The sequence below is a fragment of the Ctenopharyngodon idella genome, chromosome 2 (genome assembly GCF_019924925.1).
Source record: "Ctenopharyngodon idella isolate HZGC_01 chromosome 2, HZGC01, whole genome shotgun sequence".
Taxonomy (NCBI): domain Eukaryota; kingdom Metazoa; phylum Chordata; class Actinopteri; order Cypriniformes; family Xenocyprididae; genus Ctenopharyngodon; species Ctenopharyngodon idella.
The window spans coordinates 13,215,614-13,233,898 of NC_067221.1; the positions used below are offsets into that span (position 1 = coordinate 13,215,614).

At 35.9% G+C, this 18,285-nt stretch overlaps 1 protein-coding gene across 1 annotated transcript in view; it reads left to right on the top strand.

Moving 5' to 3' along the window:
- The window catches only part of LOC127525302 (zinc finger protein GLIS1), a 35,464-nt gene extending 17,412 nt beyond the window's left edge, over nt 1-18,052 (top strand). The window contains exons 5-11 of the mRNA XM_051917768.1: nt 3,277-3,438; nt 5,658-5,768; nt 7,687-7,831; nt 11,065-11,200; nt 16,583-16,722; nt 17,370-17,477; nt 17,555-18,052. Coding sequence (XP_051773728.1) covers nt 3,277-3,438; nt 5,658-5,768; nt 7,687-7,831; nt 11,065-11,200; nt 16,583-16,722; nt 17,370-17,477; nt 17,555-17,583 — 831 coding nt within the window. The 3' untranslated portion in view covers nt 17,584-18,052. The remainder of the gene's footprint in view (nt 1-3,276; nt 3,439-5,657; nt 5,769-7,686; nt 7,832-11,064; nt 11,201-16,582; nt 16,723-17,369; nt 17,478-17,554) is intronic.
- Nucleotides 18,053-18,285: the final 233 nt, after the last annotated feature.

Genomic DNA, 18,285 nt, shown 5'->3' on the forward strand with positions numbered 1-18,285 from the left:
AATCCAAACAGCGACTTTTTTTTTTTTTTTTTGTCCGGGTAGTGTACATCTAGCCTGTACTATTATTTTTCATGTTTATTACTAGAACATAACTATCACAATAGTCAGTGTTTTAAACTACATTTAGATATGTGTGGTAAACTGTATTCAGACAGTTGTTGGTAATAAGGCTCAAATCTGAAATTAATAGAAAATTATATAAAATTATATTTCCTGAGCTGCCCAAACATAATTTTCTGATGTGTCTTTTTTGCCCTCTTTGTTTATACAATGTATCACAGCTATATCGAATTGTGCCAGACTCTAAACTCAGGTGTTGTTTTACTAATACATATAGTTTGTATCAATCAGTAAAAATGAAAGAGATTTTTCTTTTAAACCCTGCCAATTCTTTGAAATAAGACATGTGAGAAAGTAGAGAAAGACTGACATGTGGACTTGATCTCTCTCTTCACCTCCAAAGATGGATGCTTTGCAGATTTGAGAGATTTAGACATTTTAGAGTTGTTTATAGTTCACGTACAAATTGCCTTCGTGAGAGTTGCTTGAGGAATGATATTATGCAATGATCAATTTAGTCAACTCTTCCAGGACAACTTTGAAGAAGGATTTTTTTGTATTCATTGTTCTTTAGGTATTCAACAAGTGTGACTTATGCAATGTGAGGGAACAGCAAAACATTCTATCTCTCTGTTACCTGATATCGCATTATAATAACAAGAATTTTATTTAATACTATTCAATCTTTTTATTTTTGCAGAGAGATTTGCCGAGATATATAATACACAGAATATAATACACAAAATACAGTAACTGTCAGCAGTTATATCCATTACATGCTCAAAGATATTATTGTAGGCAGGGATAAACTATAATAATTTAATACTTTAATGAAGCTGTGTTTCATTTCCTTCACAGTCAGCCACATAGAAAATGTTTCTTTTTAATGATGTAAGATAGCCATTGGCTATTTTTTCATCAATTTGCTGTTTTATTTTTCTCTTTAAACTGTGGTGGCCGGAGGACTATCATTTGGGAATTATTGTCAGTTTGATCCTGAAAGACTAAAAGATTTTTACACTCAAATGATTATAATATGTAACATTGTGAAATGTATTTAATGTACATTTTTAATGTAAACAGCATAGCTATCAATATATAATGAACAGTCATATGGATTTTGTAAAAATATTAAAAACATTAAAACCAGGTCTTTTTTTAATATTATATTATCAATATCAATCATTTTTTAAAAGTAAGAGTATATTATACATTATGCAGAAATTGTCTGCTTTAACGTAGACAGAGATGGGTGCTTTTTTGTCCATTCACATTCATAACTCATTTGTAAGTGTAATTCACCAAAAGTATATTTAGTTTGGATAAATGTGTCTGCTAAATTAATAAATGTAAACACCAACTTATTTAACTTAAATTTTATAGTCATAAATGCATAGATTTAAGGATGCTCAATGAAACCCTATTCATTTTTCATATAACCTCATCATGACATCACACCTGTGACCGCCAAAATGTGTTTTATAATTTTGCAGAATTGCTCCAACCAAAAGTCTGCATGACTGCTGCTGCCACCTTGAATCAGCCGGGCTTATTACTGACTCCCTCGCTGGCCTTTCTCCAACTCAAACATCTTAGCAGAGCCTTGTTCTAACAGGAACCAGCTTTGAACATGTCTGTTTAATAAACTTTGTTGAGTGGCATGTGCTTGTGTGTGGATCTTCAGAACAGGCCTCATAAATGTGCATGAACTGACAACACAAATGGCACTTATTGCAATTTACAATTAAAGGAACATTAGAGTTTTGTGTGGCTTGATAGCTGTAGTTTCCCAACATCATTTTTCAACTTAAAGCAGTTACTTACCCACGTCTTTGGAAACCAATATGACTTTCTTTCTTTCTTTTTAGTGTTCTGAAACAAATTAATTATTAATAACTTGAAGATCCAATACTATTACAATAAAAGTGAATGGTGACCAACAGCTCTCAATCAAAATTGTGAGTGAATAATGGCTTAAATTTTAGTCTTTTCAGAAGAACTTGGAATATAGCACACAAATATAATTTGCATGGACTTTTATGATGCATTTTTTTTTTTTTTTTTTTTTCATTTTGGAGTTTGACACCCCCATTCACTTTCAGGCCCTGTTAACACTAGTGCGTTTTCGTTTTAAAATGCAAAAGTTTTGATACGGTTACGCCTGTCGTTTACACTACGTCAGCGTTTTCGAACCTTGAAAACAGAGACTTTCGAAAACGCTTCAGACTCCACTTTAGTTTGAAAATGCCAGGGTTTCATTTCAGTATAAACGGACCAAAACAGAGACTTTTGAAAAGGATGCCGTGGCTGCCCACATTCGCTCTGCATATCCTTGACGACCGTGTAAACAATAGCATGGAGACTGAACTGCAGTCTTTGCTGGCTTTGTTGTAATTTTTAGCAGCCATTGTGCAGTTAAACTATGTATATAATACAAATACTGCAGCTGCCTACATGCGCAAGAGGCTACTGTTTACACTTGTACGCGCCAGCCCAGTGTGCATGAACGGTCATCTGACATGCGTTTTCGGTCATGTAGCGTAGACAGAGGTAGTTTCTGAAACGCTGTGGAAATGCCAGTGTAGACGAGGATCGTTTTCATTTTAAAAAGCTGTTTTAAAACAAAAACACACTAGTGTAAAGGGGGCCATTGTATGAAAGAGAGCAGCTTGAACATTCTTTAGAGGTTCTCCTTTTGAGTTCCATGGAAGAAAGTCAGTCATACGTGTTTGTTACAACGTGAGGGTGAGTAAATGTTGCCTGGATTTCCATTTTTGGGTAGACTACTGTTCCACTTAAAAATGTACATCTTTGCAAACGTTGCATAACTGTCACTGTGGCAAAAACATTTCCTGTTCCAAAACTGGTATCATTTTGAGCGTTAAAAAAAGCCATTAAAAAAAGTTTCATGCAACCGTTTTTTTTTTATTATTATTATTAATTTTCTTGGTATTAGACAAGAAATGTCTTGTAGTCTTTTTTTGAGGTGGAATGGTGGTAAATAACACAGTTTCACCAAAACCATCTGGCTTCTGTTTAATAAAATCTTCTAATTAATATTAATCCCTGCAGTGCAAAGCATGCTGTGCTCTCTGCCACTACAGTATAAGGGATAATTTGCATGCATATGCATATTCTCATACAGTGAAGGACCTGTAGATTTTTGTGAAGACCTGTTTTCTTAATATTCTCATGTGTTTTGGTGCTTTCTTATAGTTTGAAGGCTGCAGTAAGGCATTTTCCCGTCTGGAGAACCTGAAGATCCACCTACGCAGCCACACCGGAGAGAAGCCCTACATATGCCAACATCCAGGCTGTCTCAAGGCCTTCAGCAACTCCAGTGATCGAGCCAAACACCAGCGCACACACCTGGACACGGTATGAATGGCCATTCTTACTGCTTTATCAGGTTAAAACACAAAAAACATTTAAAAAATGCACTGCAAAAAATTATACAGTGGTGTTCAAAAGACTGGGAAGAGAAAAAAACAAAACAAATGAAATATTATATATATAAATATAAATATATATATTTGGCCACTAATTAAATAAACACATACTAAGACATTCTGAAAGTTCTGTTAATAAACCCCACTGTATGTATATATGAAGTTATGTTTCATCATAAATATACACTCTTACCCAGTCTGAAAAATGTGTACACCAATAATGAAAACAAACAAGCGAAGAAAGCTTACTTGTCACTTTTTCCAGACGTAGTAGTCCCCTAAAATAACAGGGTTTTATTTACACTAAATTCAGAAGGAATTATAGTCTGGAACAGTGGAGAGATCTCCTTTTACTTTAATAGCCACTTCAGTGACTACTAGCTCTGGTTGTGACTACTAGCTCTCTCCGCAGCTCTCCGACAGCAGCTCTCATGCCAGCCTGTAAAGCTGTGTAACAACCAGCCTGCAAGTGATATCTGTTTCCTCAGTACACTTAAGTCAACAGAGCTGATTTATTCAAAACAGGGTGGTTTCGTTTGCTGCTGTCAGTAAGGTTTTGATGGCAGGCACAGCACTTCTAATTGTAGATGTGCAAATATCGTTATTCGTTCGTGGAGCACATCTGTGTAGGTGATTGTTTAGGGCTGTTATCATTATGTCACTCTGTAGTATTAATGCAGACCTTGGGAAAGTTATCCAATAAAGCACTTTTCACTCTCCATCGCACTCTCTAAATGTGCAGCTAAAACATATGTGCCCGGTTTCACAGACAAGGCTTAAGCCTAAAATGCACATTTGAGCTGTTTTAACTTAAAATATGTCAGTGCCACTGTTTTGTCTCAGGACACACACCAGTAATGTTTTTTTTTTTTTTTTTCTAAGGCCTGTTTATAAAAGCTAATTAAATGTTCTAATTTAACTAATGCCTAATCCTGGCTTAATCTAAGCCCTGTCTGTGAAACCAGGCCATGATGTAAAAAGTGCATTGCTAGAGAGACAACTTTATTAATTAGTCAGTGCTGTTTTCAGAATTTGTGTAGCTCAAGGTGATGTGTGTGGTTAATATTTGAAGTGGACAGATGCAGAGATTTCATAATATTTACTTAATCTTTTTGTGTGTGTATCACTCTGCACCTGTGTAACAGCCTGTGGAGGGTTTGTTTGATGTTGTCATGTGAAGAATCTAAAAACCTTTATAAAAAAAATAAAAAATAGAAAAAAAAAAAAAAAAGAAAAAAATCATGAACTGTCTCATACTCTGAGTTAAGAAGGTTAAGTATTTATTAATTATAGTATATTTATAATTATTATAATTTTGGAATTAAAATTAATTTTGCTGCATGAAGTAAAAAACAACAGCAAGTGTTACAGCTATTATTATAATGAAGAAAAAGGCCTAATTGAAAGAATAAAATTCTTCAAAAGAAAATCTTAACTAGTTTGGCATGTACACTACCGTTCAAAAGTTTGGAGATTTTTTTAATGTTTTTGAAAGAATATACTCACCAAGGCTGCATTTATTTGATAGTAATATTGTGAAATATTATTACAATTACAATTTAAAATAACTTTTCTATTTGAATACATTTATAAATGATGGTAAAGCTGAATTTTCAGCATCATTACTCCAGCATTCAGTGTCACATGATCCTTCAGAAATCATTCCTATACGCTGTTTTGGTGCTCAAGAAACATTTATTATTATTATTATTATTATTATTAACGTGTCATGTGCATGTAGTTATAATTATTATTTTAATTATTTTATTTTATTTTTTAAAAGTGGTGAAGCTTCTTTGTTACAGTATTATTAATATTTGAAAAACAAATTAAAATCATGTGGCACAGCATGCAGGCAACAAACAAACAAGCAAATATTAAACAGGAAATTATATCATAGAGAGGACCCCTGCGTGAACATATGACAAGCTAAAGTTAGTTCAGGTTGTAAAGTGTCATGGGATTTGACCTGTCTGAAAAACATAATGATATTGATAAATTATTCTTGCAGATATTTCTTGTGTTATTTTATATTTTCATTCAGTTAATTGTTCATAAATCATTCAATTGAGCATTTTAATGACTAATTTATCCTCATCTCTTCTGCTGTGCTTCTTGCTTTATTATTTTATTCAACGCTCTTCATAGAAACCGTATGCATGTCAGCTCCCAGGATGCACCAAACGTTACACCGACCCCAGCTCGTTGCGCAAACACGTCAAGGTCCACTCCAGTAAATCCCTGCAGTCACAGGACAAGGTAACAATTTCAAGTGTTTATTTTTATATATTGGGAGACTCTTCAACGCTTAGCCGCACTCCATAACTTAATAACCTAAAAAAATATGCACACACCACATCCAACTAGTTAGATGATCTTAATTATCTGATAAATTATGTCACATTATTTATTGCATTAACTTCATCAGTAATTGTCATCCCAGAGATCTTTGATGAAAATGCCTATTGTTTTATGGGCTGTTCCTGCTTTCCAAACAAAAGAGAATGAAGGAGATCTTTGTGTATTCCCATGGCTTTGGCATTCTAAACAAGAACACATGTGTTCCCGTAATACAGTTAATAAGCAGTGCAGTGCTATTCCTCAAGAGGCCAGATGTGACATGCAAATAGCAAACATGCTCACCAGCTCCACTGAATGCTCAAATGAATCAACAACAGAAAGTTTTTTTTCAGCCTCAATAAGAATTTGCGGCTCTCACGGTCAAACCATACCTCAAAAACGGGTTATGAGCGGTACTGCTCTACAAAGGTAAAATTCAGTAAATGCACCTATGTTGGAACTAAGAAAATAACTTCATTTTTTTTTATTGAATTTCTTCAATTTTAAATCAGTTATTACACACTGATTTTTCTGTTTGACTTTAGGTGAGCCAAATCCATGTCACAGGACAGATACTAGTCTAAAGGATCCATACTGTCCTTGACCTGATTTTGAGATCTAGTGATTGTTTCTCAGATTGAGACATCAGTGCTGTATATTTTATAGATACAGTTGCAAGAAAAGTATGTGAACCACTTGCAGAATCTGTGAAAATAAGAGAGATCATACAAAATGCATGTTATTTTTCATTTAGTACTGTCCCGGGTAAGATATTTTACATAAAGATGTTTACATATAATCCACAAGACAAAAAAATAGCTGAATTTATTAAAATAACCCCATTCAAAAGTTTGTGAACCATTGATTCTTAATACTGTGTGTGGTTACCTGAATGATCTACGACTGTTTTTTTGTTTTGTGATGGTTGTTCATGAGTCCTTTGTTTGTTCTGAGCAGTTAAACTGAGCTCTGAACCCTTTACAGCAGTGACTGAATGATTTTGAGATCCATCTTTTCACACTGATGACAACTGAGGGACTCATACACAACTATTAAAAAAGGTTCAAACATTCACTGATGCTCCAGAAGGAAACACGATGCATTAAGAGCCGGGGGTGAAAACTTCTTGAATTTGAAGGTAAATTGTACTTAATTTGTCTTCTGGGAAACATATAGGTATCTTCTGTTGCTTCCGAAGGGCAGTACTAAATGAAAAAAATTGATATTTAAACAAAATATTATAAAGAAAAATTTGTACATCTTCATCCTGTTCAAAAGTTTTCACCCCTGACTCTTAATGCATTGTGTTTCCTTCTGGAGCATCAGTGAATGTTTGAACCTTTTTTAATAGTTGTGTTTGAGTCCCTCAGTTGTCCTCACTGTGAAAAGATGGATCTCAAAATCATTCAGTCACTGCTGTAAAGGATTCAAATATGCAAAAAATGCTCAAACTGAAGAATCTGCAGGACGTGGAGATTTTTTCTGAAGAACAGAGCTCAGTTTAACTGTTCAGAACAAACAAGGGACTCATGAACAACCATCACAAAATAAAAAAACAGTCGTAGATCATCCAGGTAACCACACACAGTATTAAGAATCAATAGTTCACAAACTTTTGAACTGGGTCATTTTAATAAATTCAGCTATTTTTTTGTCTTGTTGATTATATGTAAACATCTTTTATGTAAAATATCTTACTCAGGACAGTACTAAATAAAAAATAACATGCATTTTGTATGATCTCTCTTATTTTGTTAAAATGATTCACATTTTCACAGATTCTGCAAGTGGTTCACATACTTTTTCTTGCAACTGTATGTTTTCTGTATCTTGACAGGTCCAGCTACGCAATAAGGTGGAGCAGGAAGTTGTGGACGTGTGCTTGGGCTTGCAGCATCTCCATGGCTCTACTCCTTCAGTACACAGCCCAGACTACAGGTGTCCCACCTCCCTCACTAAGATTCATCAGGAAGGCTTTACTGGTAGGTGTGCTTGTGGGCTATCCTGCATTTGTTTTTTTTCTATGGAAGGCCTGAGAGACAGCTTGTGCTGTAAAACTGAAGGAAGGAAAATGTGCCTGATAGAGATAATCGCAATGTTGTGTTTTTAATGCTGATCCTGGGATCATCTTGGCATCCTAACTAACCAGCTTCCACAGAAGACTCCAGCATGATTTTTAGATGGTCTTTTCTACGTAAAAGGCACCCATGTTTTGTTTATCTTTTGAGAAAAAAGACAAAAATATTTTAATTTGAATTTGTAAATTTGAATTCTAGACATGCAATATTTATTACGATTACTATTTTTATGGTTTATTTTATAGTTGTTTATTTTATTGTATTTTTTTATACTACAATTCTCAGATTATTTAGCCAAAATGCTCAGTTCAAGTACTGCTGTGGAACACAGAACCTTAAACTGTGGTCTAGTTTTTAGAATTTCTAGAATTTCTGAGTTTTGATTTCTAGAATTCTGAATTTGCAGTTCAGAAAATTTGAAGCTATAATTTTATCACTTGAACATTTACAGCTAATTTCACAACTAAAAAGGTTAAGAACAAAAAAAAAAAAGTTTTAAAAATACAAATCTGAATATGCAAATTCAAATATTTTTGTCATTTTTCTTCTTCAGTATAAAACTAAACATGATATCAGTCATTATTAGCTAGACTGTAAGACTTACAGTATAATATAAACTACTGTTCAAAAGTTTGGGGTTTGTAAGATTTTTTTTTTTTTTTTTAATTATCAATGTTAAAAACAGTTTTGCTGCTTCATATTTTTGTAGAAATTGCTATATTTTTTCAGGAATATTTAATTAATAGAATTCATTAGAAATCTTTTGTATCATTATAAATGTTTTAATCAATTTGATGCGTCCTTTCTAAATACGAGTATTCAGTTCTTTAAAAAAAAAATCGTACTGACCCCAAACTTTTGAAAGCTAGAAAGAACCCAATAATGCGAATAAAAGATGACATTGTGTAACTCTACACACAAGCAGTCCAGCTGCTATCCATTTTTAAATAGTGCACAGAAAAAAAAAGTTTATATGTGCATGCCATTTAGCATTACAGATGTATCGAGGGGAGAGTGTGCTCAGAGCCCTGTCCACTCCCTTCCTCATTTCCCTATACCCATCATTTACACTACGTACTATTTTTGACATCAGCTGTTCCGACGAGCTCAAAAGACCAGTGTTTGCACCGTCACTGGGCTCCCACTGTGGGCAAACGGCCACCCCACGCGTGTCTCTCACACTCCAGAATCTTTTCCATTCTAGCTGTTTTTCCTTCAGATGCTTGAGACTGAGTCAAGAAGCTGTCAGACAGCGAAGGGGCTCCTTTAGTCAACACCTGAAGTGAAAATCCATGAGGGCAGTCCACACTAATTGCCTTAGATGACTTTTATAAGAGATGTGACAGGCAGAGAGAAGCCGCAGATATTCGTCTAGTTCTGCCTTATAAGAAAGAAGCATTTCTGTTTCGAGTGAAGAATGACTATGACTGTTTAACATCAGCAAGCCAAACTGACTACATTATTAATTTCTGACCAGTCATGTTCTGTTTCTCTTGTTTATTTTTCAGTCTTAGTTTTCACTGTCACCATTTGCCTGAGTTCCAGTCATTCCTTTGTTGTCATGGTTTCTGAATAGTTACTACCTGTTCCCTGTTCCATCGATTACCATCCTCTGCGTATTTAAGCTTTCTGTCTTCCTCAGTTCTTTGTCTTGTGTTAACGTTATGTTGATTGTGTATTGGCTTTTAGCTCTCTTTGTTTATTAAATCTTGGGCATATATTCATTCATTCTGCATCACCCATCTCTCTTGGATCTTTTTTTAAAGCAACCCCTGACAGATTGGATAAATACGGCAAACAATTATGTGGATATTTCCACAGTCCATCTCCTTGCTCCCTCCCTCGAGGACTACACAAGGCACTTTCTTGATCTGGTGTGATTCACTACCGCGACCGCTTGCTTTGGCACCGCTTAGTTTTTTGAGGATTTATTGTACAATGAGCTTGAATAGGAGATGTACTGCAGTCACCGCTGGTCCCATCCAATTCCAAGTTGTTAAAGTCATCACTGAATAAGCCTAGTTTCAAGTCATCCAAGTAGTCACTGGTTAAGCCCAACACCACGTCTTCATCGTCCAGCACCAAAGTCTTCTTTGTTGTGGATGGTCTCGCCCAGCCTCCCTCTCTCTCCTCCATTGTCTAAGCCATCCAGTTCTTTGTCCTCACCTTCTTTGTCTCCCTTCAGCCCCTCGGCTCCTCCAGTGGTTCTGCTATGTTGCACAGATCCGCCAGGGGCTTCCTAGCAATCAGCTCAGCCTTGGCTCATGAATCCCTCAGCTTCACCTTAAGCTTCTAAGCCCTGGACTCCACCTCAGCCCTCCCACCCATCGGCTCCACCACGGACTGCCATCCCTTAGGCTCCGCCAGGCCCCCTCGTCCCTCTGGCTCCACCTTGGTCCATTGTCGCTCTGGCTTTGCCTCGGGCTTTAGAGTCAGCAGCTTGGTGTCACCCTGACTCTTCCTCACTCTCACCATCTCCGCCCGGTCTGCCAAGCCCACGCCTACACCTCTGTCACGCCCATTGTGGCCCTCCTGGCCTTTGGCATCACCCTTACTCTTCGTTCCTTGGTCTCCATCTCTATCATCTCCACCTCAGTCAGTCATCTCCCTGGTTTCGTCCAGTCTCTCCTCCACGGCTCCACCATGGCTCCTCCCTCCATTGGCTCCACCATGGACCTTCCTGTCATGGCTCTGGGTCATCCACCGGCTCCTCTCGTCTCTGTCTCCACCCTGGCTACTCCCACCTTCACCTCGTCCCTGGTCATCATCTCTTTGGTGTCTTCTTCTCCCTCCTCAGTTTGGACTGTTTTTGCAGTGCGAGGTTGTGCTTTTATTTTTTTTTATTTTAAAAAATAATATATTTTAATATATTGTAATATTTAATTTATTCCTGTGATGGCAAAGCTGAATTTTCAGCAGCCATTACTATTTCTTTTTATTATCAATGTTGTTAGAGTTCATACTGAAATTTTAGTGACTGCAAGACACTTAATCAAAGTCTCCATTGCTCTCCATTTAATTGCTGTCTAGAAGAAGCAACTGTGATGTAACTGGTAACTGAGAGATCTCATTTGTGATTTTTTTTTTTTTTTTTTTTTTTTTTTTTTTTTTTTTTCTCGTTCCTTTTTTGTTTACAGCATACTCAGAGGAGGATGAATCGTGTAGCAGAGTCTTATCTGGAGCCTCCAGTGTAACACTGGAGCAGCCCAGCATGGAGCACAGCAGCATCAGCCTTCACAACCATCTGCACATTAACAAGCTCAATCAGTCGAGGTGAGGATCACCAATCTCTCAGTATGAGCATTACAATGTATGACCAGGAACGTCATGATATATGTTGTGAGGTTACCTCTAGGCCAACAAGTCAACAATATATATAGTAACTTCTCACTGCTTTTATGAACAAAATGATGCCCATGTATATATGAGTGCACTATTTTTGCATTGTGATGATAGTGAACATTTTGGTGTCAAACTTTAGTTGCCCACCCCAGGATGGCATCCTAGTAATGTCACTGCCTCGGAACGTAGCATAATATAAATTTTAGCAAGTATACAGCATGGAAACATCCAGTTTGTTTACAATATGGGATACATATGGGAACAATTTTACTTGAGTCTAATTGGCTATTTGTCACTGACTGGAGGACTCCCATCTGCAGTGCATATATGTGCGTCAACCACGGCAGTTAACAACATGTGCTTATGATGTGAAACATTAAAACAGCACAGCCGATGCCATGGGAGCAAATCGTCCCTGCCCTGAGAACGAAGACATTATGAAGTGTGGCAACACATGTTTCTTCAGTAGAAAAATATTATCATTATGCATTCGCATGGGTCTTTTTACAACACACATTTAACCCATGACCTGTTCTCTCAATATTACTGTTGTGCTGTCACGCAAATATGCTGATTGTGAAGGGATTTGATCTGGATGTCTTGCATTAAGATGTTTATACAATCTTATGCCATATGGACAATTCAGAGATCATAGGGATTTTTTTTGCAGTTTTGGTCACTGTTGTGGTCACTGCTAAGTCTTGCGTAAATTTTGGCTCTTAGTAATGGCTTTAATAATTCTTCTCATTATTTAATTTTTCTTTATTGTTGTTAAAGAAGCGTGTTGTTATACTGTCACTCACCACAAACAGGCAGTGTTTGTTTCTGAACATTTGCTTATCCAGACGTGTCCGGAAAGGGAACACATGCCACGACTTGCTTTATGTAAACAACAATCACTCTTGAGGTGATGTGACAAAAACAGAACTCTGTGGCTGTAAACAGGAAATGTGTTTTATCAAATAACAAAACATATCAGCAGAACCTACTTAACACTTCACGCACACTATTTGTTGCCAGCTATCCTACAATTGACTATGTGACAGAAACATTGAAGGCTTGGGTTTGTGGTCCCAAAACAGAAAGCTAATTTTTCCCCAAATGGGTTTTAAATGATATTAAACCTTTTATAACTAAATTATCTTTTCTAACTCCCATCATCAGAATCTGATCCAATTGCAAAATGTGTTTCGTTTGGCAAAAAATAAGCATTTAGGAGACTTTGCTTACTGAAGATTGTTGTTATTTCAAAACCCTGTTATGAAATGTGAGATTTTGAGCGACTTGTGGTTCATTTTTGAGTGAATGTGGGTGTATGCTGATGGACTTTAAAAGAAAGTAGGTATCAGAAAAGATTTATATCATTTAGAGTTCCTCTGGATATTTGGTCTTTCATCAGTTATTAGCCATTTGATCTTCCTGCCAAAAGAATCATTCAGTTTGATATATGTTTGCATTAAAATATATGGGTAGTTGAAATACTCTGAAGATGATATGTCCTGCAGTTTGACAAGCTTTACTTCATCTGAAACTATTTGAGCATTTTCCACATGATTTTATGATTTATATTCATGCCGTTTTATGACCTCATATTAAATGAGACTACAAGGACTTTTTGTACTTTTAAAAATGCATATATCACTTTACACCACCATTTAAAATGAACAACTGAAGTGATTAAAATGGTGAAAAGCTTTCACAGCTTCTAAAATACACTTTTCCTTGTACACTACCATTGAAAAGTTTGGGGTCAGTAAGATTTTTTTTAAAGAAAGATACTTTTTTTTTCAGCAAAGATTCATTAAATCGATCAAAAGTGGCAGTAAAGACATTTACGTTGTTACAAAAGATTTCTATTTAAAATCGAATTTTGGAAAAAAAAGAAAAAAAAAACTTTGCGAAAAAATGTCTCACAGTTTCCACAAAAATATTAAGCAGCACAACTGTTTTCAACATTGAAAATAAGAAATGTTTCTTGAGCAGTATATTTAATATATAAAATGGCATATTATATAAGGATCATGTGACACTAAAGACTGGAGTAATAGTTCCGGAAAATTCAGCTTTGCCATCACAGGAATAAATGACTATTTAAACACAATATTACACAATATTTCACAATATTAATGTTTTAACTTTATTTCTAATCAAATAAATGCCATCTTGGTGAGCATAAAGAACTTCTTTCAAACACACTATATCTTACCGACATCAAACCTTTGAATGGTACTGTACATACATATAAAATTTAACCTAAAATCTTGGTTTATAAATCTAAAAATGCACATGGCAAGTTATGTATTTACCTATCCATAAGCCCAATATAATTAATGTTTTTCAGTCAATGACTTGACGAGACATATAAGTGCTTTAGAGCTCCTTTAATAGTCAGAGCAATGTTTGGTAGTAGTAATAACTTTTGGTCCACCTGTAAGTTTAAAAGGAGAACTGTTGGATCCATAAAATCTTTTCCGAGATGAAAGTTCCTGCCCTGTAAAGTTGAGTCATTTCATTCACTTATTTAATGACCTCCTCAAACATGACAGGATACGTTACCTAAATGTCTTTGAGCGAGTCTTTCACTGCGGTGTGCTGGCCGAAAATAACGCAGTGTCAACCAAGAGGAGGATCAGTGTGATGGGTAAATTGGGATTTTTAAACGCTGCATGAAAGATTCCTCTCATTCCAGCCTAAGGGTGCGTACGGGCAGCTGGCTGTGATTAGTGCATATAGAGAGGCTCGCTGTGAAAATATGGAGAGTGGAGCTGTTTTCTGAGTTTTGTGCTGACAGCCGCTCTATTGGGACTCAGCCCTCTGCTCCACACACATGGCAGCGCTACAGGGCTCTCACCAAACACACACACCACTTATCTTCCTCTCTATACTCTGGAGCCCAGTAACAGGACACAGCACCTCAGACCTGTAGCATGATGAACGGATGGATGCATGTCTCATATTCCGTGTTCATTTGACCAAAACTTTTTTTTTTTAAGTTATATTTATGGGCTTTTGTGCCTTTATTCGGAGAGGACAGTAGAGAGCAGACAGGAAAACATTGTGTAGATAGGAGGCAAAGGACAGGAATCGAACTCAGGTCGCTGTGATGAAAGCATTTGCGCCGCATGTTGGCGCATTAACCACTAGGCTATCAGTGCCTTAACCACTAGGCTATCGACGCCAACCTAATCAAACCTTTTGAGCTAAAAATCCCTAAACAAGCTTAATTCAAGCTTAATTAAGTTTTTAAAATTTTGTTGCTAATAGTGGTGGGTCAACTGGAGTTACATCAAAGCCAATAAAATGTATATTCAGAAACATCCAGCCCAAATATTTGTGTATAAAATCAAAATGAAATTAAATTTATTTTCCCCGAAGAAAAATGCTTTTTTTTTCTTGAACTTGTAGTCCTGTACACATACACAAAACAATGTCAAAAATATTAAATAAATAAGAGCAGTAAATAATAATGAATAAAATATAAACTGAAAAAATAAAATGTAATAACTTTAAATAAAATTTTTAAACAAAAATAAAAAATATTACAGATTACAAAATATAAATGAAATATCATGATTATAAACATGATAAAATGAATAAAACAATAAGAATATATCTTGAAATGTGTCCATGTAATGTGTCCATTTTATTTATATAAATGTTAAAATAAATGCTGATACAAAATGGATATATTTTTGCATTACCACAACTCATCACCAATATCATGTTATTATCAAAAAGTTGTACAAATATTAAATGTGTGGCTGTTCCATATTTTCATATTTCTGAGATTCTTTCCTAAGTTTCTTTCTCACGAGATGTTTCATAAATAGTATTTTAATGCTTTATTCATTTTACATCTTATAACACTTAAAATCTTCCAAAAGAGACTTGGGTCAAACACCCTCGGGCCTCTCTGTAAGGGGCTACATCACTTAAATGAACACTATGCTCCACATAATGTACATCATGATGGTTCTTTGCAGGCTAGCTGGCTGTGAGTCCCTCTGAGTTACAGCCTATGCTGGGCTCTCAAGAGGAATGAGTTAGAAATAGAAACATTCTTTCATCAGTTACTGATCCTTACATAGTTGGATTAATGTATCAGACATGTCCAGAACTCTTAGTAAGTACTGCATGTGAACTATTTGTTTTTATATTTTGTTTTTATGTGTCATGACAATCTTTTCTGAGATTTTTTTTTTTTAAGCAGTTCTCGAATCTTGGCTGAATTTAGCATGCACTAGAACGAGCGAACGAACAAATGAATTTGAAAATGAAAACAATAAAATAAATAAATTTTATTTTTTTTCTTAATGAATGCATTTTTTATTCTTGATATACTGATATTCTCTATATTTGAACTATAAATATAGAAAGAATTACATTTATGCAACAATGAACCATGGGACTTGAATTTTCTAACTAATTTAAAGGATTAGTTCACTTTCAAATGAAAATTACCCCAAGCTTTACTCACTCTCAAGCCATCCTAGGTGTATATGACTTTCTTCTTTCTGATGAACACAATCGGAGAAATATTAATAAATATCCTGACGCATCTGAGCTTTATAATGGCAGTGAACGGGATCAACGAGTATGAGCTGAAGAAAGTGCTTCCATCCACATCCATCCATCATAAACGTGTACTCCACACGGCTCCGGGGGGTTAATAAAGGCCTTCTGAAGCGAAGCGATGCATTTGTGTAAAAAAACATCCATATTTAACAAGTTATGAAGTAAAATATCTAGCTTCCGCCAGACCACCTTCCGTATTGAAGTTACGAAGAAAATGTAAAACTCGCGCAGTTCAAAAAGCTTACGCTACGTCCTATGCCTTCCCTATTCAACTTACGGAAAAAGCTTAACTGACGTGACGCCAGTTCCATTTTTTTTTTGTAAGTTGATTACGGAAGGCGGTCTGGCGGAAGCTAGATATTTTACTTCATAACTTATTAAATATGGATTTTTTTTTTACACAAACGCATTGATTTGCTTCAGAGGGCCTTTATTAACCCCCCGGAGGCGTGTGGAGTACATGTTTATGATGGATGGATGCACTTTCTTCAGCTCATACTCAATGTTATTGCTCACTGCCATTATAAAGCTTGTATGTGGCAGGATATTTATTAAAATATCTCTGATTGTGTTAATTAGAAAGAAGAAAGTCACATATACACCTAGGATGGCTTGAGGGTGAGTAAAGCTTGGGCTAATTTTTATTTGAAAGTGAACTAATCCTTTAAAGCCCATTAAAGAAATGTTAAGAGAAGTTAAGCATGCATGAATTTAAAAGCAACTGCTGTGTTGTTTCAGACTTTCTCCACTGGTTTGTGGAATCAACCTGGTCAGTGGTACCAATGAGCTCCAGTCTGTCTCTGAGAAACACATCTCCTTCCTAAACCCACATCAAAAACTCAACCAGATGTTTAATGAAGTACCAATAAATCAGCAAGGTAAGAAAGCTATTCTGTATTACCTTCATTAATGTTAAAAAATGGTGAAAGGCATTCTTCATTCTGCTGGTTTTTATACTCTCGATATTTCCGCAAACTGACAACTTGTTGGCACCAATGCTGGAATATGCATTAACTTTACAAAATGCAGCGGCGTTAGTCAGCAAAGCAAGTCTGAGACAAAAACCTCCTTCAACTGATTTTACAGCCTGTTTCAGGAAGGCCTTCATTTACGGGAACACAGAGCATTTCATGAAGAGAGCCATTGTTGCTGTTAAAGATTTATAGTTGCATTTGCTTGTTTCCCATTGTCTACGTGGTTAGTTTATAATAACAAGTGGCAATGATTAAAATCTGGCTCTGTTAAATCAGTGTTCAACGACAGCTCAAAAACCACTAAATTAGATCATTTAATCAGATCCATGTGCATGTTAACCAGGACTAGGCTGGAAAGATGATTAGACCCCTTTTGTAAACAAAATGTGAATTTTTAGGATGCTCCATAAATCCTTTAATTAAATATTGAGGTGATTTTAATTTTAAAAAGATGTTTGTCTTTTTTATTGGTGGAATATCAAGTAATATAGGAAGTAGAAAATGCAAATAAAATGTGTTTAGCTAATTCTGTACTTTCTGTCTTTGTCTAGTTTTTCAGGCCACTTTTAATCGAGTTGAGCAGATTTCCTGTAATGAAAGAGACGATCTGCATAATTTTGACCAAAATGGATTTCCTTTTACGTGTATAAACTCCTCTGGTAAGTGTCAATTTATGGCAGTCAGCTCCTAACCTTCATCTCTGGTTTAATTCTGCAACCTCTCTCTTTGTTGGCAGGATACAGCTTAACTCAGGACATACAGTAGGTGCGTGGGAATCGCCCCTCCTTCCTGTCCTGCTCCGGTCAGGGTCTATATGAGCACTGCCTCAGTCAGATCTACTCTCTGTAGACTTGAGACACACCTTTGAACCGCTGCATCGGAGAGCAGAAGTGTAGGATCAAGGACATGAAAGCATGCGCTTTGAGGAAGTGGAGCAACATTCATTGAGAGATTGCTTGAGCATTGAGTCAGAGAAAAGAGAGACTCCTTGGGCACTGATGATAATGATGCAGCCTTATGTTTTGATGCTGAATAGACACTGTAGTTTTCTGTTTGAGTGTGCACAGAGAATGTTAGGAGATATGTTGTTTATATTGAGTTGGTATTTTAACATGACACAATTCTTTATATAACATGTTTTGTTGTATTTTCAGACATTAGTTTAATGTGTGACACAATATCACATCATAGTGTACCATTTTGCCGTCTTTCTCAAATAAATTACAGAGAAATATCTGTCTGTCAGTTTTTTTTTTTTTGTTTTGTTTTTTTTGTCCATCCATCCATCCATCCATCCAGATTGTTTCAGGTGTTTGACCATGAAATGCTCCTCTGCAGGCTAACAGAAGGAAGTATTACTATAGTAGATTGCTGCCATCTTGTGGTTAACTCGAATATAACGCCTATAAAGTTTGTCTTCCTTTTACTCGAACTGTAGTTTAATAGCTAATAATAAGGTGACCAGAT